Raw genomic sequence first — 19,387 nt, forward strand, 5'->3', positions numbered from 1 at the left:
TACCAAAAAAAATAAAATGTACCTCTAAGCCATATCACAGTCCTATGAGGTCTTTGTTTATAAAACCAGACCCTGGCAAGTCCGCCAGTCTGCTCTCCAAGACACTCAGAAGCCTGCAAAAATAAGATTTAACATTTTGCCGCCTCGTAGGAACAGACTTACATTTATAAAGCCCAATAAAGAGAAATGGCTCAAATCTGAGCTTCACTCCACCAGAAATTGAAATTTGATCTCAAGTAAAGAACCTACCCTCAAGGTTATTCCTGAACCTTTTAATTTCCAAACTATGAATGGAGTTCAGTTATTGCATTGATAATTACTGATTTCAAATTTTATTGCACTTTGGCCAGTGAATGAAGTCTACATGAAAGTGATTTTTAAAATCCTGGTGGTTACTCTTTTGGTGGCCTACGACATGATCAATTTCTGCAAAAGTCCTTTGAGTGCTTAAAAAGAAGGCATATCTTCTCATTGTTGAGTGCAGGTTTCTATAAATAACCACTGAATCAAAATCAGTAATGCATACATAATTTTCACATCATTAATCTATCAAATGCTGAGAAAGGCAAATTAAAATCTCTCACTAAAGTGGATTTGCCTATTTCTCCATAGAGTTCTTTACGTATTTTAAGACTATGTTATTAGGTGTTTACAATTTTATCATTGTTATATATTCTTTATAAATATAAACTTTTAAAAATTATGTGATAACGCTTAATTTTCTACAGTAATGCTTTCTGCTTTCTGTTTCCATTCTTGTCGGCTTTATTTTGATTGGAATTTGACTAATATGTCTTGTCCCATCTGTTTGCTCTCAGTCCTTCTCTGTGGTAGATGTTTCTGTAAATAGTACTTAACTAACTTTGGAGTTTTTTTTTTTTAATCTACTTTATCACTTTCTGTCTTTAATGGCGAGTTTGGTCACTTACATTTATTGTTACTGACATATCTGATTTCTACCACTTTATGCTTTCTATTACTGTCTGTTCCTCTTTAGTTCTCCTTTCCAAATGTCTGATTGGATTCATCCATGTTCCTTTGTTCCTTTTTTTTTGTTTCTTTCCTCTCTAATGGTTGACTGTTCAACATTCTACTTCTATTTCTTTGTTTGTCAATCTTTAAACAAAATCTAAATTTAATCACCAAATGTCCTTTTCCCAAAGAATGCAAGGATCTGGGGAACCTTCAACTCTAGTCATTCACCCCTAATCTTATCCGATATCCAGTATTTCTATACCACCTTGTCCCTCTACTCCCTAGATAGGACACTGTGTTGTCATTTCACATCCATTTCTTGCTAGATCTGCCCTCATATTAACCAGTTTCATTGCACCCATGTCCTTCTTATATTTCACTCCTTTCTTCTAAGATCTGTTCTCTTTTTTTGTTTATTAAATCTTGCGTTACTCCCTAAAGTGAAGGTCAGTTAGCAACCAACTCTCACCCTTTGTTTGAAAGTATCTTTATTTCACTCTTAATTTACATAATAGTTTAGAATGTACTCTCTATGTAGTTAGTTTCCTTTGTATTCCTCTGAAGTTTATTTAAAGATATTATTCTAAAGGATCCATTGACTTTGCCAAGTTACTAAATGAGTCTGTGGCAGAAAAAAGAGAAAAAAAAAAGGTTAAGAGACCAGAAGATATTTAGAGTTTTGTCAGTTTCCCCCAGCTCACTGGAGATTTTCTTCTACTGCCCTCTGTGGTCTGTTTTGTTGTTGAGAACTTTGCTGGCCTCATAACTATCATTATTTTTAGATAGCCTGTTTTCATTCTTTAGTTGGCTCTAAAATACTTTGTCTTTGGTGTTCTGTGGTCTCACCATAATGTGATTAGAGCAGACTAATTCTTATTTATTCTTCTCTGACTGGTGCTTCCTGTATTTGGAGAATGGCTTTGTTCATCAGTTTTGGGAAAGTCTTAGGTTCTATATCTTCAAATATTTCATCTCTTCCATTCTCTTTATTTCCTTCTTTCTGGAATTTCTATTAGATCTACATAGGATATTACCATGAGTCCTTCCCAATTATTGACCTTTTTTTCTTATTTTCCACCTCTTTGTCACTGTGCCGCACTTTGAGAACACTCTCAAGTCTCCCTCCTTTAATTCAGTATTCAGTGTTATCAAATCAACTGCTGAACCCATCTACTGAGTTTTTGATTTTTTTTTGACACTGAGTTTTGAAGACTGTTTTTGCGTTGTTAGGAAATCTATTGTTTCTTCTTTAGGATTGTCTGTTCTTTCCCATAATGTCTTCTTCCTCTTTTTTGACTCCTTCTTTTATGCATCTAGTCATTTTAAAATCCATTTACTCTATTATCTAACATTCTTGAGGGTTTAATCATGTTGCCTGTTGTTTCTGCTAAATCTTGGTCTTGGTAGATGGTTTCTTCCTGCTTTTGTAATTTGGGTTGCAGAGTCATCTTCAGTGGGTCTTTATCTGTAGGAATTTAGTAAAGCTTGAATTGAAGGAATGCTTCTCCAAGATTTTGTATTTACTTCTGCCAGGTGCCCCAGGTTATCACTAGCCCATAATCACTTTTCAATGGTTAATTTCACAGACTGGGATTGTTGGAACACAGTTTTGTGCATGTGTGTATAGGATGATGGGAGGGATCATGTCCAACTCCTGCTTTGTGCAAGCCCAAGATCTCATCTCCTGCCTGCAACTGGCCTTTAAAATCCAAACCTCTGTATTATAGACATTGGAACCCCACCCCATCCATGCCATCTAAGACAACCAGGTGATCACATAAGAATGGGATGCCCTATTCTCAGTTCTCTCCGTTGTCTTTAATCCCTAAGGAATTCACTGACCTTTCTCCTCAGATCAGCTGTGCATTTAAAAGGATGTTAGAGTCTAGGCATCATTTCCAGGTGCTCTGCAAGACGTCCTTTTAAGTTCAATATTTCACTAGAACCAAGAGTCTTTTCTGCATTTTTTTAACATTTACTTTAAAACATTTCCATTTGCAGTGCAACCATCAAACTACCTCATGCTCTGCTCTGCTTGATTCATTTATTAATTAATCGATTATCAAAAAATTAATTGTACCAATGAAGTGTTTGAAACCCTATGAAAGAGCCAAAAACTGTAAAAAAAAAAAAATTAAGAAAAAGTATGCCTACTTTCAACTTGGTGAGAATCAACAATTCCATTGTGTTTTAATTAAAAAAATACATGACTGAATTATTTTCATTGGGCTCTAAAGATATCTTTGACATTCTGACATGCCAAACTATTCGGATGGAGTCAGTCTCAACTCTTCTTCAGTGGATTACCTAGTTTGGGGATCTTGTTTTTCTTTATTTGCCCTGTTGCCTCCCTGTAGTTATTCCACAGCAACACTGCTTATGCTCATCATGTTTTAGAAGTGGAATGACTTGTTCTACTTACAGGTTTCTCCCTTCCTGGTTTTCTTTCTTTGCCCCTCTTTAAATGTTGATGTCCCTGTAATTTTGTCCTTGGTCCTCCGCTCTCCTCATTCCATAGACATCACTGGGCATTCTGTACTCCCATGTTCTAATTACAGCATGCATGCTGTATTAGTTTCCAAGGGTTTCCAGAACAGAGCACCACAAAAGTGGCTTAAAAAAACAGAAGTTTATTATCTCATAGTTCTGGAGGCTAGAAGTCTGAAATCAAGGAGTCAGGAGGGCTGCGCTCCCTCTGGGACTCTAGGTAGAATCCTCCTTTGCCTCTTCCAGCTTCTGGTGGTGGTCAGCAATCCTTGCTGTTCCTCTGCCTAGGGGCTGCATCCTTCCAATCTCTGCCTCCATCTTTACATGGCCTTCTCCCCATGTCTTCACATCATCTTCTCTCTGTGTATGTTTGCGTCCAAATTTCCCCTTTTTATAAGGACACCAATCATTTTATTAGGCCTACCCTCATGACCTCATCTTGGCTTGATCAAATCTCAAAATACTCTATTTCCAAATCAGGTCGTATTCCAAGGCACTGAAGGTTAAGACTTCAACATATCTTTTTGTGGGGGCACGATTCGACCCGTAACACATGCTATCGCTTGCGTTTAGAGCTTTCTGCCAAATGCCTGATCAAATATGAAAAGAGCTGCAGTTTTCGGGAGAACTACTATATCCCTAGCACTGTTTTTGCATTTCACACATGTTGTCTTACTCAATCCATACAGCACCAGATAAAATGTGCATTGCTGTCATCTGTCTTTCGGCGTCAAGAAAACTAAGGAATAGCAAGACTGATTTCCCAGAGCTCAGAAATGGCACCGGTTAGAACTCAAGTGTGGTGACTGCTGATAAAAGATTTTAACCCAAGCTCTACCTGGGCCCACTGAACTGCCTTGTGGGTGACCCACAGGGGTCTTCAAAATAAATAAACCTAACTCTCCCCACAGGGATCTTCAGCACAGGAGGAACCAAGCCAGAATCATCTATCTTAGACTTTTTCTACATTTACTAACGTCTTCTCAGTCACTCTTGCTAAATCAAAGCTATTTTCAATTCAATTCTATTCATTTCTTGGTTTTCAAGAAAAACGCATAAATCATTATCATGGAGGCGTAGGGTTAAGTGCTGAACAGCGTGGTAGATAACTGTGAACATCTCCTCCCCTCCTTTATGTATTAACAGAGTATCTTTTGAAAAGGCCATTTCAGAATCTCTACAACAATCTCACAAATACATTCCATCATTCTATTCCCTTGTGTTCTTCCCGGGCACTTTTGATGGTGTTTGTTGTGTACGAATAAGAACTCAAACTCTAGATTCAGACAGAACTGAGTCAGAATTCCGTCTCTCCAAATCATTAGCTGAGACATCCTGGGAAACTCTCTTAGTTCCCCTAGTTTTTAGTTTCTTTATCTGTAAAGTGAGAATAGTAAATAGCACCGACACCATAGGGTAGTTGTGGGGTTTAAATGAGATAATACCTCTCTAACAAAGCACATGGCCAAGTGCCTGACAATTGTGTGCGCTCCGCAGATAGTGGCTCTCACCATTTCTGTCTTTACGATGCCACACACACATACAACCCAACTGCAGTTTCCTCAATCAGTACTCAGCTCATAGTTTAAAAATATAATTAGGTTTGGGTTTAGGCTTTAAGTTTTAGTTGGTTTGGTTCTTTAGTTGCTTGACTTAGCACACAAGAAAATTGTAAAACAGAAGCTTATAGAAACACATTCCATAGTGCAGGCATAATGGGAGAGATCCCGGGGGGTGTTCAGAAGCATGACAAGGTAAAAGAAAGAAATGTGAACACACTTGTGCTCACCAAAGGGGAGAGGGGAGGTGGAGGGACAAATTAGGGGTATGGTATTAAGAGATACTACTATTCTGCATAAAACAGATAAGCACCAAGGAGATACTGCACAGCACAGAAAATTATGTCCACTATCTTGTAATAACCTGTCATGGAGTATAATCTTCAAAAATACGGAATCACTATGCTGTACACCGGAAATTAACAAAATTGTGTAAATCAACTATACTTCAATTAGAAAGAAAAAGGAATGTACAGTTTTACCAACAAGCGCTTTAAGTACAAGTGAGCACAGGCCTGGGGCTGGTCTGGTCTCGCCCGTCTGTGAGTCTGTCCATGGGAGAGTTGCTTCACCTCTCTAGGGCTCCATTTTCTCACGTTTAAGAGATTTCTGATAATTAATTGTACGTGTCCACTTGGCTGGATCATGGGACGCCTAGATAGTTGGTTAAACATTATTTCTGGGTGTATCTGTGAGGGTGTTTCTAGAAAAAGCAGCATTTTACTTGGCAGAATGAGGAAAGCAAAGAGAGGACAAGAGAGACAGAGACAAAGAGAAAGAGAGACAGGATGGCTCTGTTTCTTTGAAGAACCTAATACAAAGTTGAACTAAGACCATCAAGAATCTTGCAGCTCCAGCTCCTGTGATCTGTGATTCCCACTAACTAAATCTGGATTTCCATTAAATCAAGAAATGCATGTTTGGTGACCTCTGCACACAGGCCACCAGCTTGCTGCTTTGTCTGCTGGGTAAGAATGCAAAAGATAGAATCACCAACTCACGAAGCTCACAATCTAATGGAACAGACAGGCTTATAAATAACTCTAGTAAGATTAAATCGTCATATGTTGGCCATCTGGGCTTGGTTGGAGAGTATACTCTTCTGTGACTCGTTACTTATCTGCTTTCAAGCCCAGCTTGGAGATGCCACATTTGGAAGGATTGCGTGTATGCTACGTGAGCCTTCTGCCACTCCAAGAATGCAAAATCCTGACTTTCTAATAAACCAGACAAACAAAAAGACTCACACTGGGCACGCTGGCTCTCTGTCTGCACTGAGCTGTTTGCTAGTGCAGTTCACTCTGTTCATGGAGGGCGTCACAAGAAACAGGTTTCTACCATGTGGTACACTGCCACTGGGGGAGGAGGGCAGTCACAGCTGCGGCCTCGGTGAACTGCGAGCATTAAGTCCAGGAATGCTGCTTCCAGGATTCTGCACTGAGAAAAACATTGCCTTCCCTCTGAAATTTCTTTTTGAAAATGGAGATTATTTCCCCAAATGGCTCTTCTTATGTGAATTCTGGGTGCTTCCAACTCACTTCACGAAGGCCGTGAACGTAGATCAATGTTTAGAAACAGTGGGTCCCCGTTGTACAATAGAACCAATATGTTCTAGAGAACGTAAGTTTTGTGATGTCTCATGAAGTATCTGCTTCAGGGATGCAGCTCAAAGCCATGCTGGGGGCTCAGCTACAGCATCCTGGCCAAGCCGGTGGCCAACTTGGCTACATTCTTCCTTCATGGGATCTTGGTTTTACCTTAATCATTGTAATTACCTAGTACAACCCCGAATTTCTATTTCTTCAGTCACTGGCTCACATGATTATCAGTTTTTAGTTCACAAGTCATCTCAAATGCTACGTCCAGTATACAGGTGCATTATAAGTAACATAATACACTATATAAAATATATAATATTTTCTAAATAATGTAAAACAAAATTAAGTGTGGTGATGAAAGAACTGGTAAGATGTTGTCAGAGAAACAAGATGTCAGGAGACCGAGGATGGCTTCCTAGACGGGGTGGATCTCAAAGATTCCTTGAGGAAGGAGAAGGATTTGTTAGCAGAGAAGGAGGAAGGGCACCCCGTCAGGGGGAACAGCACGAATGCAGACACTGGATGGTGACCACGCAGGGTACCAGTGGCACCATGTGACCAGAGGGCAGGATGGGCCGAGGCAAATGGCGGAGGCTGCAAAGGAATTTAGAAATCATGCCATGAGGGGCCAAAGGCAGCTTTTCTTTACAAATCATGTTTATAGTCATCTTGTTCCTCAGATATGTTGAAACATTCATCTGAATCACTCATTTGAGCTCTTAATCACACACTCTCCGGTCACAAACTACTTACTTCATGTGGCTGGTCCTTATCTGCGTCTCACAGGCTCTGGTCACTTCCTCTGTGACTAGCATCAGAGTAACAAGTACCCGGCGAACACCTCATGAATTGAGTACAAGTTACCCCACACGGAGGGCCCAGGTTAGACACAACATAAGTAGTTCCAGCCATGCATTTTGGGGGCCATGGAAAGGGAGTTCACAATCATGCTTTTATTCTTGGTGACTGGAATATTATCAGTTCTCAGTATTCAGTGAGTGAATGAATGAATGCAGACAATGAACCAGTGAAGGGCTAAATGTGGCAACTCCATCTCTGAGACTTCTGACTACCACGAGCACCTGGGCTCAAGGTGACTTAGAAAGTCAAAATAGAAGTGTTTGAAAAGCCTGACGCCTCGGCATTTTATTTTAGGGAATACAAACAGCGAGAAAAATCTTTTCACAATGATGTAAGCTGCTGAAACCCGAGGTTCTGTTGCATTTTGGTCAGTATTTTGCAACATTTAAGAAAAGTGGATGAAGACCATGCCTTCCTCTTTGCTGGCCCTCTGGGTTAGCAAATCACCGAGCACACTGTCAACACCTAAAAAGTAACAATGACTGCCAGAGGCCACCCAGCACACAGAGGGACAGCATCCGTGATGCAGATGCTTCATGAGACATCACAAAACTTACGTGCTTTAGAACATACTGGTTCCGTTGCACGATGGGGACCCATTGTCTCTAAACATCGGCCTACGTTCTCAGCCTTGGTGAAGGAGAGTTGGAAACCCCCAGCGTTCACATTCCATGTTGTTCCCAAGTTGTTGCAACTGTTGATCAAAACACAGTAAAATGGATGCAGGCCGAGAACTGGGCCTGATCAAGGCGTGAGAATGGAGCTCAGCGCCGATACGGTGCATGAAGTGGTGGGGCTCCTTTCTCAGCCTGCACTCTGTATGCTGTGCTTTGTTACTGGCCCAGGATTTTCTGTGAATGCCTTGACATGTGCTCTTTACAGAATTTATGGTGCCAGCCAATGCCAGCTCCCAAAAGCAGCTTTAGGAACACAAATTTCCTTCCTACAAGTAAGCAATTCTTCATTTTTTGCACGGGGAGGTGGGGTGAGGGGGATGTCAGTGTGCAATTGTTCTTTATTTTCTATTCTTCCATTTTGTCAACTCCCTCTTCCAAAAGTGGCATATCATACCTTTATTTAGAATTACTAAGCTCTATTAGAGTAAAATTCCTTCAGTGTCTTCCCTCTGGATCAGAGCTCCTCAGGCATGCGTGGAAACCCCCCAGGAACGTGTTCACAATGTAGAATCCTCAACCCTGCACCCGGATTCAGGAAGTTTGGAAATTTAAATGGTTAAATTGGAAGTCTCCCAGGTAATCCTGATGCAGGTGGTTCTGATCATACTTGGAGAAACATTTCCCAGGCAGCCTCCAGATTAAGCTGAGGTGACAAAGAGCCCTTTAACTAGGTCTCCCACGTCTGGGGCCCCTCTAATTAAGACTGATGGCACTGAATGATACTTTGATCTATAACCATGAGCCTAAGAAACAGCCTAACCCCATGAGATGTAGACCTAGATACATAGATATGCACACCAGATAGACAGACAGACAGAAAGACACAGAGACAGAGAGAGAAAGAACAAATGATTGATAGATAGATAGATAGACAGACAGACAGACAGACAGACAGAAGGCACAGGTGTGATGTCTTATCTAACCAGTACACTTCGAGAAGGAGAGGTACAATCACCAATCTTGCCAGGACAACAGGTGTAAGCCAGGGCCCCCGACAGTGTCTGGTGACCTTACTGATTGAGCACTTTCCTCGTGCCTTCCCTGTCACCCTCCTATGACAAACCAAGGAATGCATTTTTCTCCAGACTCAGAATTACCAGCTGGGCCATCCAGCCCACATTAGTTTTCTTTTTCTCCTGGAGACACTGAAGCAGGTATTGACTGAGACATCCCCTTCACTCGGCCTGCTGACCCCTCGGGGTCAAAGAACACCCACCTTTTGCAATTGTGTGGGATTTAAAAGTTTGCATTAAAAGATATTAGCACAGGTACATAAACATACAAACCTCGCTCCTGGTCTCACTGCCTCGGTTAAGTTCTTACTTTAGTCCGTGTTTCCGATCCATTTACTTAAAAAATGGGTTTTACCTGCTTCTTTACTTACATTTGGGTGAGCTTTCTTACACTTGTTCTGAAACAAGGAGACAGGGTAAATTTATTAAAGGAAGGCGTGTATTTATTCATTAAGGGGTATTTTATGAGTTTCTTTAAAGCTCTTGAGTTAATTAAAGGCAGTGAGTCTCAGAACCAGGCACTTGGAGAAGTGAGAAATCCAGGCACAGGAGCCCAATCTGAATGCAGACGGTGCCCCCAGGTCTTGTTTTCCCTCCTCTCTGTCTACCCACTGGTTTTCTGCTCAGCGTGCACCAGGACCGTTTCTAGGTCTAGAAGATGAATGTTGGTATGAGGTTGATTGAAGGTGCAAATGCTTAGGAATAATTAATGTTTTTTTCCCGCTATCATTTTGATTTGCTTTTATGAGTGCCAATCGATATGTTTAACTAGTAGGAACTGCATGAACCAGTCGGAACTTGGAGAACTCCCACTATGTACACAGACCTCTTTGTGCCCAAAATGTGCCTGAGCGAGGTGCCTGGATGCCACAGCTCCAGCAGAGATCCAGTGGCTAACAGAGCTGCCCCCAGTTCCTGCAGTCTTCACACCGGGGAATCATTCAGATGGTGCAGTGCAGGTGTGTGTGTGTGTGTGTGTGTGTGTTCATCCGTGTGCATGTATGAGCACACATGCGTGAGGTTTGACCAATAACTGAAAGACTCACAACTTGCACAATCAGCCACAATTAGCTCTCTTACAAACACCATTAACTGAATAACTGCCTCCGTGCTGGCGTGAAGCAACCAAAGGAGGGAACAGCTGAAAGAGGACTTTCTTCAGGAGATGAAACCAGCCTTTACACAAAAACTCCATATGAGCCAATCTGCGTAATCCTCCTCCCACCCGTCCAACTGCCGTTCTCTGAGTACCTACGACCCAGCTCAGAAACGCTGGGCGCTCTGCCTCGATTCTACTGGTTCTACGCCTCTTTTCATGTAAATATCTCTCCTGTTCTCTGAACATTTCATTTTTGAACGTTTGCAGTCAAACATTCATTTTCGTTTGAATTCAAAATGGTTTTTAAATTTTTTTTGAATTTTTTTGAATTTTGAAACGTTTGAATGCAGGCATTTCATTTTTGAATATCTGAAGCCACATGCTTGGCCCTCCGGAAAAGCTATTGATGGCATCAAAGCGCACTGATAGCAAGACAGAAACAGGACCTCCTCAGTGAAAAGGATGTGATTCCACGAGCAACCAAGATGAGAATCTTCAGTGCGGGCCTTTCCTCAGGTTGACTCTCTTCTCATCTTAGAGAACTAAAGACTTCCTTTTGCCTAAATTGAAGAAATTACATTCTTAAGGAGGAAGGCAAAGGGCGAGGTGAACCTGGGCTTGGGCGGACATCCTTTGGGCCTCTGCCTCACCCTGTTCACATCCAGCCCGTGTCTGAGGCAGCAGCACCCCTGCCCTCCCCAGGCACATCCCTGTTCTCAAGCCTCTTTTAGGTACCACACATCCAGGACGGGCACCTCGGTCATTCGCATTTCCGTGTATTTTCCCATTCACAGGGAGTGCTTCCTGTTGTAAATCACAGCAACAGGTGATGGGTCTCAGGTGCACAGTTCGGTTGTCATGATCAAACCAAATTTATGCCTTCTCTATACATGCCGATTGCCTTCCAGGAAGTATCAGAACCAGCTTTGTCCCTCTCATAAGGCACACATGACACTTCATGCCCACCGTCTCCCACAGAAGTCTTACAGCAGTGCTTTAGGATCAGGGGTGGCCCTGAAGGACGACCCCTCTTACACCTAACTGCGTGCAATCAGCTTCATGCATTCTGCTTCAAACCACAGTGACAGCCCTGAAGGGAGACCCACCATGAACCCAAGTCAGACGTTATGCCAAGCGTTCTGCACTCTGAACGCTCCTGTTTGGAAGGTGGTGGAAAGAGAAGTCCACGGGATGTGATCCTACAGAGAATAAGGAGCGGGGCGGGAATCACACCGTGGAGGGGGTCACGGAGGTGACGTGAGGTGAGCTCTGGCACAAGGGAGAATCAAGTCTGCGCCAGCTTCGCCCACAGACACCTTCCTGGGCGGTACTGCCCAGCGGCTGGGCACCCTCTCACCCCTCCTCCCCTCAGTTAATATTCACTGAGCTACTACGTGCCAGGCCCTGTGCTTGGCCATGGACGGGAGGACTTTGTGGGGCTTCCACTCCATGGAGGGAGGAAGATAATAAGCAAAATTTCACATCAACATCCACGACAGTGACCAAGGGGAACATGCAATAAAGGAAAATGATGCAGGTTGGGGGTTGAGAGTCACTGGGGGAGGGGCGGCTCTAGAAGGCGGTGGCCAGGAAAGGAGAGATGTTTGCACGGAGCCCTGATGAAGGACAGAACTCCCTGGAGTCAAGGGTTTGGGGCTGAGGCAGAACCACACGGAGACCAGGTGGATTCAGAGAGTGATGGGACGGAGCGCTCCGGGCTCCTGAAGGCGCTGGGATTCATTCCAACACCCGAAGGCAGAGAATGAAGGCGTCAGGCCAGCCTGTCTGAGTTCCAACTCGGCCTCTTATTAACTGCGTGCTGACCTCCCTGAGGTTCATTTTCCATATCAGGGTCACTGGAATGAGGACACTTCTGGTTTCCTAGAATTTCACAGCACCAAGGCCTCGATGTCTCCAAATCGCTTACCAGACACCTGCTAGAGAGTGAGGACCGACCGAGCAGGGGCTGCCGGTGCCAGTGCTGTGGTTGCTGCGATGCTCTGCGTCGTATGCAGCGCATTTCCTCTGAGGACTTTGATGGCAGTCTTCCTAAAACCTTTAGTTTTGCTAAATAAATAAATTCCTGGCATCTGCCTCAAATCCAGAGCGCTTGTTGCGGGTTGGGTTTAGAATAACTTCTGCAGTAAAGAATTACTCTGACTCCCAGAGTCTAGCACAGGCCAGTGATAGCTGGAATTTCAGATTTTGAGATGGAACCACATTACAGGGTTCTCAACTTTTTGTTTTGCCAGATTAGAAAACAACTTTTTAAAAGCCTGCCTTCTGGTATAAACAGCACTTCATAAAAGAGAGGATTATTTGGCGTAATTAAAATAAAAGAAAAAGGATTTTCTGCCAAATTGTCTCAGAGAAAGGGCGAGACCTCCTTAGAAAGGTCACTTTTTATGGATTCTCCCCCCGCCACACACACACACAGGTCAGGGAGCATGTCGTCACAGGCGGACCCACTTCTCATGGTATAAACAGCACTTCATAAAAGAGAGGATTATTTGGCGTAATTAAAATAAAAGAAAAAGGGTTTTCTGCCAAATCGTCTCAGAGAAAGGGCGAGTCCTCCTTAGAAAGGTCACTTTTTATGGATTCTCCCCCCGCCACACACACACACACACACACACACACAGGTCAGGGAGCATGTCGTCACAGGTGGACCCACTTCTCATGGGTTCCATCGACAGGCATCTTGCTAGGCGGCTGAGGGTGAGCCACGCCACGGGCGAGAAGAGAGGGTTGAAAGAAGCTCTAGAAAGGCGTGGCCTGCGGACCGCGGAGCCGGCCGCGAGCCTCTGACCTGCGGGGACGATGACCCTGCGCTCGTTCGTCGTCATGTTTGGGGGCGGCATGTGCTTCTCCTCCATGTAGCTGCCGTAACTCATCCCCACGGTGTCGGGGCTGCTCACCATCTTCCCGCCTTTGGCCAGGCTGCACTCGTCGGGGGAGTTTCTGCAGGAGAAGAAGACACATTCTTCCGTTACCACGGCCACCCGAAAGCGGGCCTCCTTGGTCTTCTGGGGACCCGCAGAGAGAAGCCAGGAAGGGGGAGGAGAAGACACATGTGTGTGAAAAGACAAATACGGGGTCTGTTATGAACTGAATAACTGTGTCCCCACCCCTGCCTCAAGAACTACCTGTTGAAGCCCTAGTCCCAAATATGATGGCATCTGAAGGTGCGGCCTTTGGGAGATAATCAAGTTTAGATGAGGTCATGAGGGTGAGGCCCCAGGATGGGATTAGTGTCCTAATAAGAAGAGGAAGAGACAAGCTCTCTCCCTCCCTCTCTCTCTCTGCTACGGAAGATACAGTGAGGAGGCGGCCATCCGCAACCCAAGGAGAGTGCTCTCACCAGGCACCACGCCTGCCGGCAACTTGATCTTGGACTTCCAGTCTCTGCAACTGGGACAAATAAATTCCTATTGTTTAAGCCTCCCAGTCTACGGTATTTTGCAGTGGCAGCTGGAGCAGACCAAGACGGTGCCCAGGCTCGGTGGAAGCAGAGGGTAGGCACATGGGATGCAAACCTTCCACCTGGCTTCCATTTCTCCAGCCAGCTCCTTCAGAAACTGTCACGTCAAAACCCCATCTGTGACAGCGGATTGGAAACATTCACAGGGGAACAGTGAGCTGTGGTCTGCTCTCCCCCTTTGACTATAACCAGCCACACGCAGAGATGCTGGGAGGCGACCCTGGGGCCACTCAGTTTAGCTTAGAGTGACACGCCTCTTCAAAACCTCAGAAGGAAATCCTTGTGTTGAATTTCCAACTCCAGCAGCCAAGTCTTTAGATATGGAGTTTGAAGTCTCCCAGTCTTCCTGGCTGAGGGGCAGGCCCAAAGGCAGAGAAAGGACAGGCCTGGCCCCCTGGGAGGCAGCAGGCCAGGGGGCCCCAGCAGCCCCGCAGGACTGGGACTGGGGTGGGAAACCCGCTGTGTGTCTGCAGGAAGGAGTCGGCTGTTGGCCCTCAGCTCACAGCTCACAGGGCCACTGTTAGTCCAGGCAGCCAAGGCCACGTGGATAAAGACAAGCTTGCTTTTCCAGAAAAAGAAAAAAGGGACTATATATATTTTTAAGTGAGATCTGAAAGTTACCGGACACAGTGAAATCATACGCAATAGGGAAACGCCAAACAGAAAATCCAGCTTAGTGGATGAAACAGAAAAATGTGTCAGTGCCTTCTTAGGTGGTTAAGCCATAGACCATTAACCCACGATCCCTGTAGCTGCGGGGGTCTTGGTAATTGGATTGAGTTCTTCTGAGGTGGACATCTGGAAATTTCCTCCCAAGTGCTGCCCAACACAGCGTTTTCATACTCTTGGGAATCTACAAATATCCACAGGATGTTAGATTTCCACCCCAATATCTGAGGCCCTGACAGCTGTGAGCTCCACTCCAACGGGCCCTCCTTTGTCTCTCCACACCTTTTAGCTGGAACTCGGCAGCCAACCTGCAGAATCCTGGAACTATAAGCCTGGCATGGATGTGACCTTCAAGTCTGAGAAGCTTTGAGGCATCGGAGGCAGGAGGGCACGTTCTGGGTAGGACCAGGCTGAGGTGGGATGGAGAGGTCATTCCAGACCCAAAGGCCATGGCAGGCTGTGGACAGGGAGGGCAGACCAAAGGCCCTGGGAAGAGTTTGTTCAGCGTCTGGGAACTTTGAAAATACAGATTTGTTCTCAGCATCCCTTGCACATGCCTGGTGCTGACGGAGGAGCTAAGGGTTGACAATGAGGAAGGAGCAGTGGAGCCTGTGGATGGAGGTTATAGATGGGGTTGCCCAGGACGGGCCTGGAAATACATAACCCTGCTTCGTGGCATCCTCACAGCTGTACTAACATGAAGGAAATTTGAAAATAATAGTGGTCTCAGTTCCCATGGTGCAGATCCTCTATGTTTCCATCGCTGCTACACATGCATTATTTCCTCTTGCTGCTGTTTTTCCTGGCTTCAAACATTTATCTCCAAAAGACCCATCCTAACATCAAAACACTGAACGTCTTCACTTGAGACTTAGTTTCCTATCCCTTTGGAAAATTCCATCAGTTGAATGGAGTGTGTATGTTTTGGTCTATTTGTCTCAAGGAGAGAAGTTACTAGGGAGGAAAGTTAAAGGGATTTGGTCCTTTAGGAAAAGACCTTAGAAGCTACTCAGGTGGTGAGTGTAACTCAAGTAACAACTGTACAAAGATGCCACTAAATGTTCAGATTCATTCATTCACTCATCCATTAGGGCCATTTTCATTCAGAGCCTGCTGTATACCACACACCATAAATGCTGTCTTCTCCAGCAAGGCAGTGAACCATCTAAAAAAGTTAAAAGGCGCATCTAAAAAAAAAAAAATATATATATATATATATACAAATTTAATCTACAAACCAGAAACAGACTCAAGAACACAGAAAACAAACTGGTTACTGAGGGGAAAAGGGGTGGGGAGGGATAGGTTAGGAGTTTGGGACTAACAGATAGACACTACTGTATATAAAATAGATAAACAATAAAGATCTACTATATAGTACAGGGAACTATATTCATTTCTTGTAATGATCCGTACTGGACAAGATACTGAAAAAATGTATATAAGTATATATGCATATGTGTAACTGAATCACTTTGCTGTACACCTGAACTAACATTGTAAATCAACTACAGTCAATAAAAAATGAGAACAATAAATAAATAAATAAATAAATAAATAAATAAATAAATAAGTTAAAATTTGTTTTTTAAAAAATCAAATTTAAAAGTCAAAGAGATGTATAGAATTATAGAAATAGGGGACACTGGGGATCATGGACCCTTCAGACCAACAACTATTTCCCTGAGCTATTCTGTAGGTCCTTGTTTATCTATCTTATGCACAGTGGTGTATATCTGTTAATCCCAAATCACTAATTTAGCCCTCCCACCCCTTTTGATAACCATAAGTTGTTTTCTACGTCTGTGAGTCTATTTCTGTTCTGTAAATAAGGGAGAAATAGGAGTTACTAATCAACAGCCATAAAGTTTCAGCCAAGTAAAACGAAAGAAGAGATCTGCTGTAGAACCTTGTATGTTTGGTCAACAGTAATGTACACTGTTTAAAATTTGTTTAAAGGGTAGGTCTCAGGTAAAGTGCTCTTACTACAATGACATAAATAAAAAATTATTGTGTCTTAATCGTTTTCTCAAATTCACATCTTCAGGTCTGGGTTCTAATTATAACCCACAAAATGCTGATCTTGACAATCCCATACAGTATGTGGCCTTAGTGAGAGGGAATGGGAGCCGAAGACAGCTGGTTCCCTCTGCTCACAGCAGAAGAAATTCCACATTGGGCTGGGGTCACCCCGAGAGGGGAAGGCTGGCTCAGACTAGGAATTTCAGAAAGGCATTGGACAACAGTGGGGATAGGGGCAAAAAACTGGGTGTATCACTCCCAGAGTCCCATAAAACATGTTTGGAGCCACACAACTTTAGAAGCTTAACCTCTGCTGCAAATCTCACACATTTCCATGCCACTTGGGCATAACTGTGGTCACCCTGGGCAATGCAGAAATAACGTAGGAAGACCCCTCAACCTTCATGATGAACAAGATGGGGTGTGGGTGCCCTTCTTCTGACAACTGGGGACACATGCCCAACCAAGTCACCTGTTGAGCCTCAATTAACTAATGGCTCTCAAGTAGCATCTGGAGAATTCAGTTCGGGTGAGATGAGAACATCGGCATTCACTCCCTAAAACATACTAGTATTACGAATTAACGGTGAAAGAACATGGCAAAGAACAGCAAATAAATTGGAAATTTTACTCAATTTAAATTAAGGTGCGAAGTTGGACAGGCTACCAAACCCAACGGGGTTCTCACAGGGTTACAGAATCAGAGGCCTGGAAGAAACTCCATTCCCAAGCCCAGAGGCAGAACTCTCCAGAAGCTACCAGCATGAATAAGCATTTAACTTACGTCCACATTTTTCTAAGGAGAAGAGTCCATCATTTTTCTCTGCAACTCTGGCGTTGTATTTATGTGTATGTGTGGTGGCTCTGAATATATTTGAGTCCCCTGCCCTTCTTCAAACTATGTGACATTTGAGGTGGATTACAAAAATGCACGCAAGACAAACGATAATATAAATGATCACAGGAATGGAAGTGAATGTTACGTAAGAGCAGAATTGCAATTAATCAAGAGATAAAATCAGCACATCGAGTAAGCTTACTATTTATAGTTGTTAGAGGTAGGACATCAATTTATCTCTGAACTTTCTACTAGCCCAAGCAAAGAAGGAAGTATGCCCTGTGACAATTCAAGGTGTCAGAATGATACCAAAGAACCCATCATTCAGCAGAAGCAAAGCTTTTCCTGGGCTGAAACTTAACCCAAGTTTCTCTCCTGGCTTCTCCTGGAGAGGACTGGGTGATGCAGCAAGCAGCATCCTTCCCAGCATCCCATAACAGATCTAAGAATATTCCACTCAGGGCCAGGAGGGGCTGGTGATAAAGCAGGGTGCTCTGGGCACACAGCTCTCAGCTGCTTCAGCTACAGAAATCAGGAGACTGTGTGTCCTCAGCCAGTGCTCCATACTTAGGCCCTTGACACTGTTTTTGGGAAATGCCGGCCAACCAGACAGATGAGTGCAAAAAGATTTAAAAAAAAAGAAAAAGAATGATTGAAAAATGGAAACATCTTGAGAGCAGGAGTGCTGTATATTTCAATTTCCACAACCTTCTAATTGAGATGTTTTAAATTCAGATTTGCCTCTGGGAATACCTAATGCATGGTGGTCAAACAAATATTGACAAACCTTCTTTGGTTCTTCTTTGGACCTTCTATCCCGTATCTGACTGTTGACTCATGCTAGGGACGGCTCCAAACTCTTTTCATGTTTTCACTATGGCTGAAACATTTAAAATGGTGCCTAGCACACGATAAATACCACGCGTCAGCTCTTACTAGTCGTCTCATCCACACAGCAGCCCCACAAGGTCAAAAACCAATAGGCAGCAGCAGTGCTGCAGGTGACGTCAGGGAGGCTGGACACAGGCCGTGCCCACGGTTACACCACCCGCAGTGGAGGAGCTGGGATCTGAATCCAGACCATTGGGGTCCTGAGTCCAAGTACTTAACCACCACCCAAGAAAACCTCACCTGGTAACTCTGCACGTGTAGTCTCTTTCACAGACACAAAATATGATGGGAGGGACCCTCAGAACACTCGGTTGCATCACTATTGGGTATTTTCAGGAGAATATCCCGGGAGTGGCCCCGAGGACAGTCATGGAGAGGGTGGCAAATGTGAAATGAGTAGGGATGGCCACGTGCAAAGGAAGAGCCTCTTGGAAGACACAAAAGATGACCATGTTTATTTGGACACACATGAACTTTGATAAATTCAGTTTTAAAAAAGTTGGCCACCTCGATTTACAGTTGAATGTCATATGCTCCTTCCCAAAACTTCCTTGGGGCGCTCAGCATGGCGCAGGCTCTGCAGAGATGATGGGCGAGCATCCAGGAGTGTGAGGAAATCGGGCAGGAAGCTCCCGTGCTAAGAGAGTGTGGGTGCCTGGGACGCAGAAGAGGGAACTGAGGACCAGGACGGGGGCTGGACCACCGGGAAAGCAGTCAATCTAATTTTTTTAAGATTAAGTGGATCCCAACCCAAGACAGAAGCTTCATTTAGCTGTTTCCATACACAATCCCTTTTTTTGAAAAGGAGGTAACGTGCCTCTAAAAGCATACCGAGAAATCAAAATTAGGGCCTTGGTTTCTGAGAAACAAAATAAACTTGGCATCTGACATTGGTCTTCTCACATCAGAGTCTACTTACAGCAGGGCCGATTCCATCACGGGAAGCGCCCGCAGTGCAATGGCACAGACGTGGCTATTAGCTTGACAAGGATGTGCTGCGTATGAACAGACCTCATTTACCCAAAGATGTCACTGAACGTGGCCCCAGGCGACAGCCCTGAGCTCACCAGCCCCGTGAGATCTGTGATTCACCCTCACTTCACAACAGTTAGCAGAGGCACTCAGGCCTTTGAGAAAGTCCAAGGCAAGTCAAAATCGAATTTGGGCAATCACGATAACTTCTTCTAGTGGGCAGAGGCCAACCCACCAGTCTCCTC

The 19,387-nt window shown here is 44.1% G+C and overlaps 1 protein-coding gene across 6 annotated transcripts in view; it reads right to left on the reverse strand.

Moving 5' to 3' along the window:
* The window catches only part of ERG (ETS transcription factor ERG), a 247,546-nt gene that overhangs the window by 27,304 nt on the left and 200,855 nt on the right, over window positions 1–19,387 (reverse strand). For all 6 annotated transcript variants that reach the window (XM_072969239.1, XM_072969246.1, XM_072969242.1 and 3 more), the window contains one exon: window positions 13,079–13,230. In XM_072969239.1, the coding sequence (XP_072825340.1) occupies window positions 13,079–13,230 (152 nt within the window). The remainder of the gene's footprint in view (window positions 1–13,078; window positions 13,231–19,387) is intronic.

Source organism: Vicugna pacos, chromosome 1 (genome assembly GCF_048564905.1).
Source record: "Vicugna pacos chromosome 1, VicPac4, whole genome shotgun sequence".
NCBI classification, from domain to species: domain Eukaryota; kingdom Metazoa; phylum Chordata; class Mammalia; order Artiodactyla; family Camelidae; genus Vicugna; species Vicugna pacos.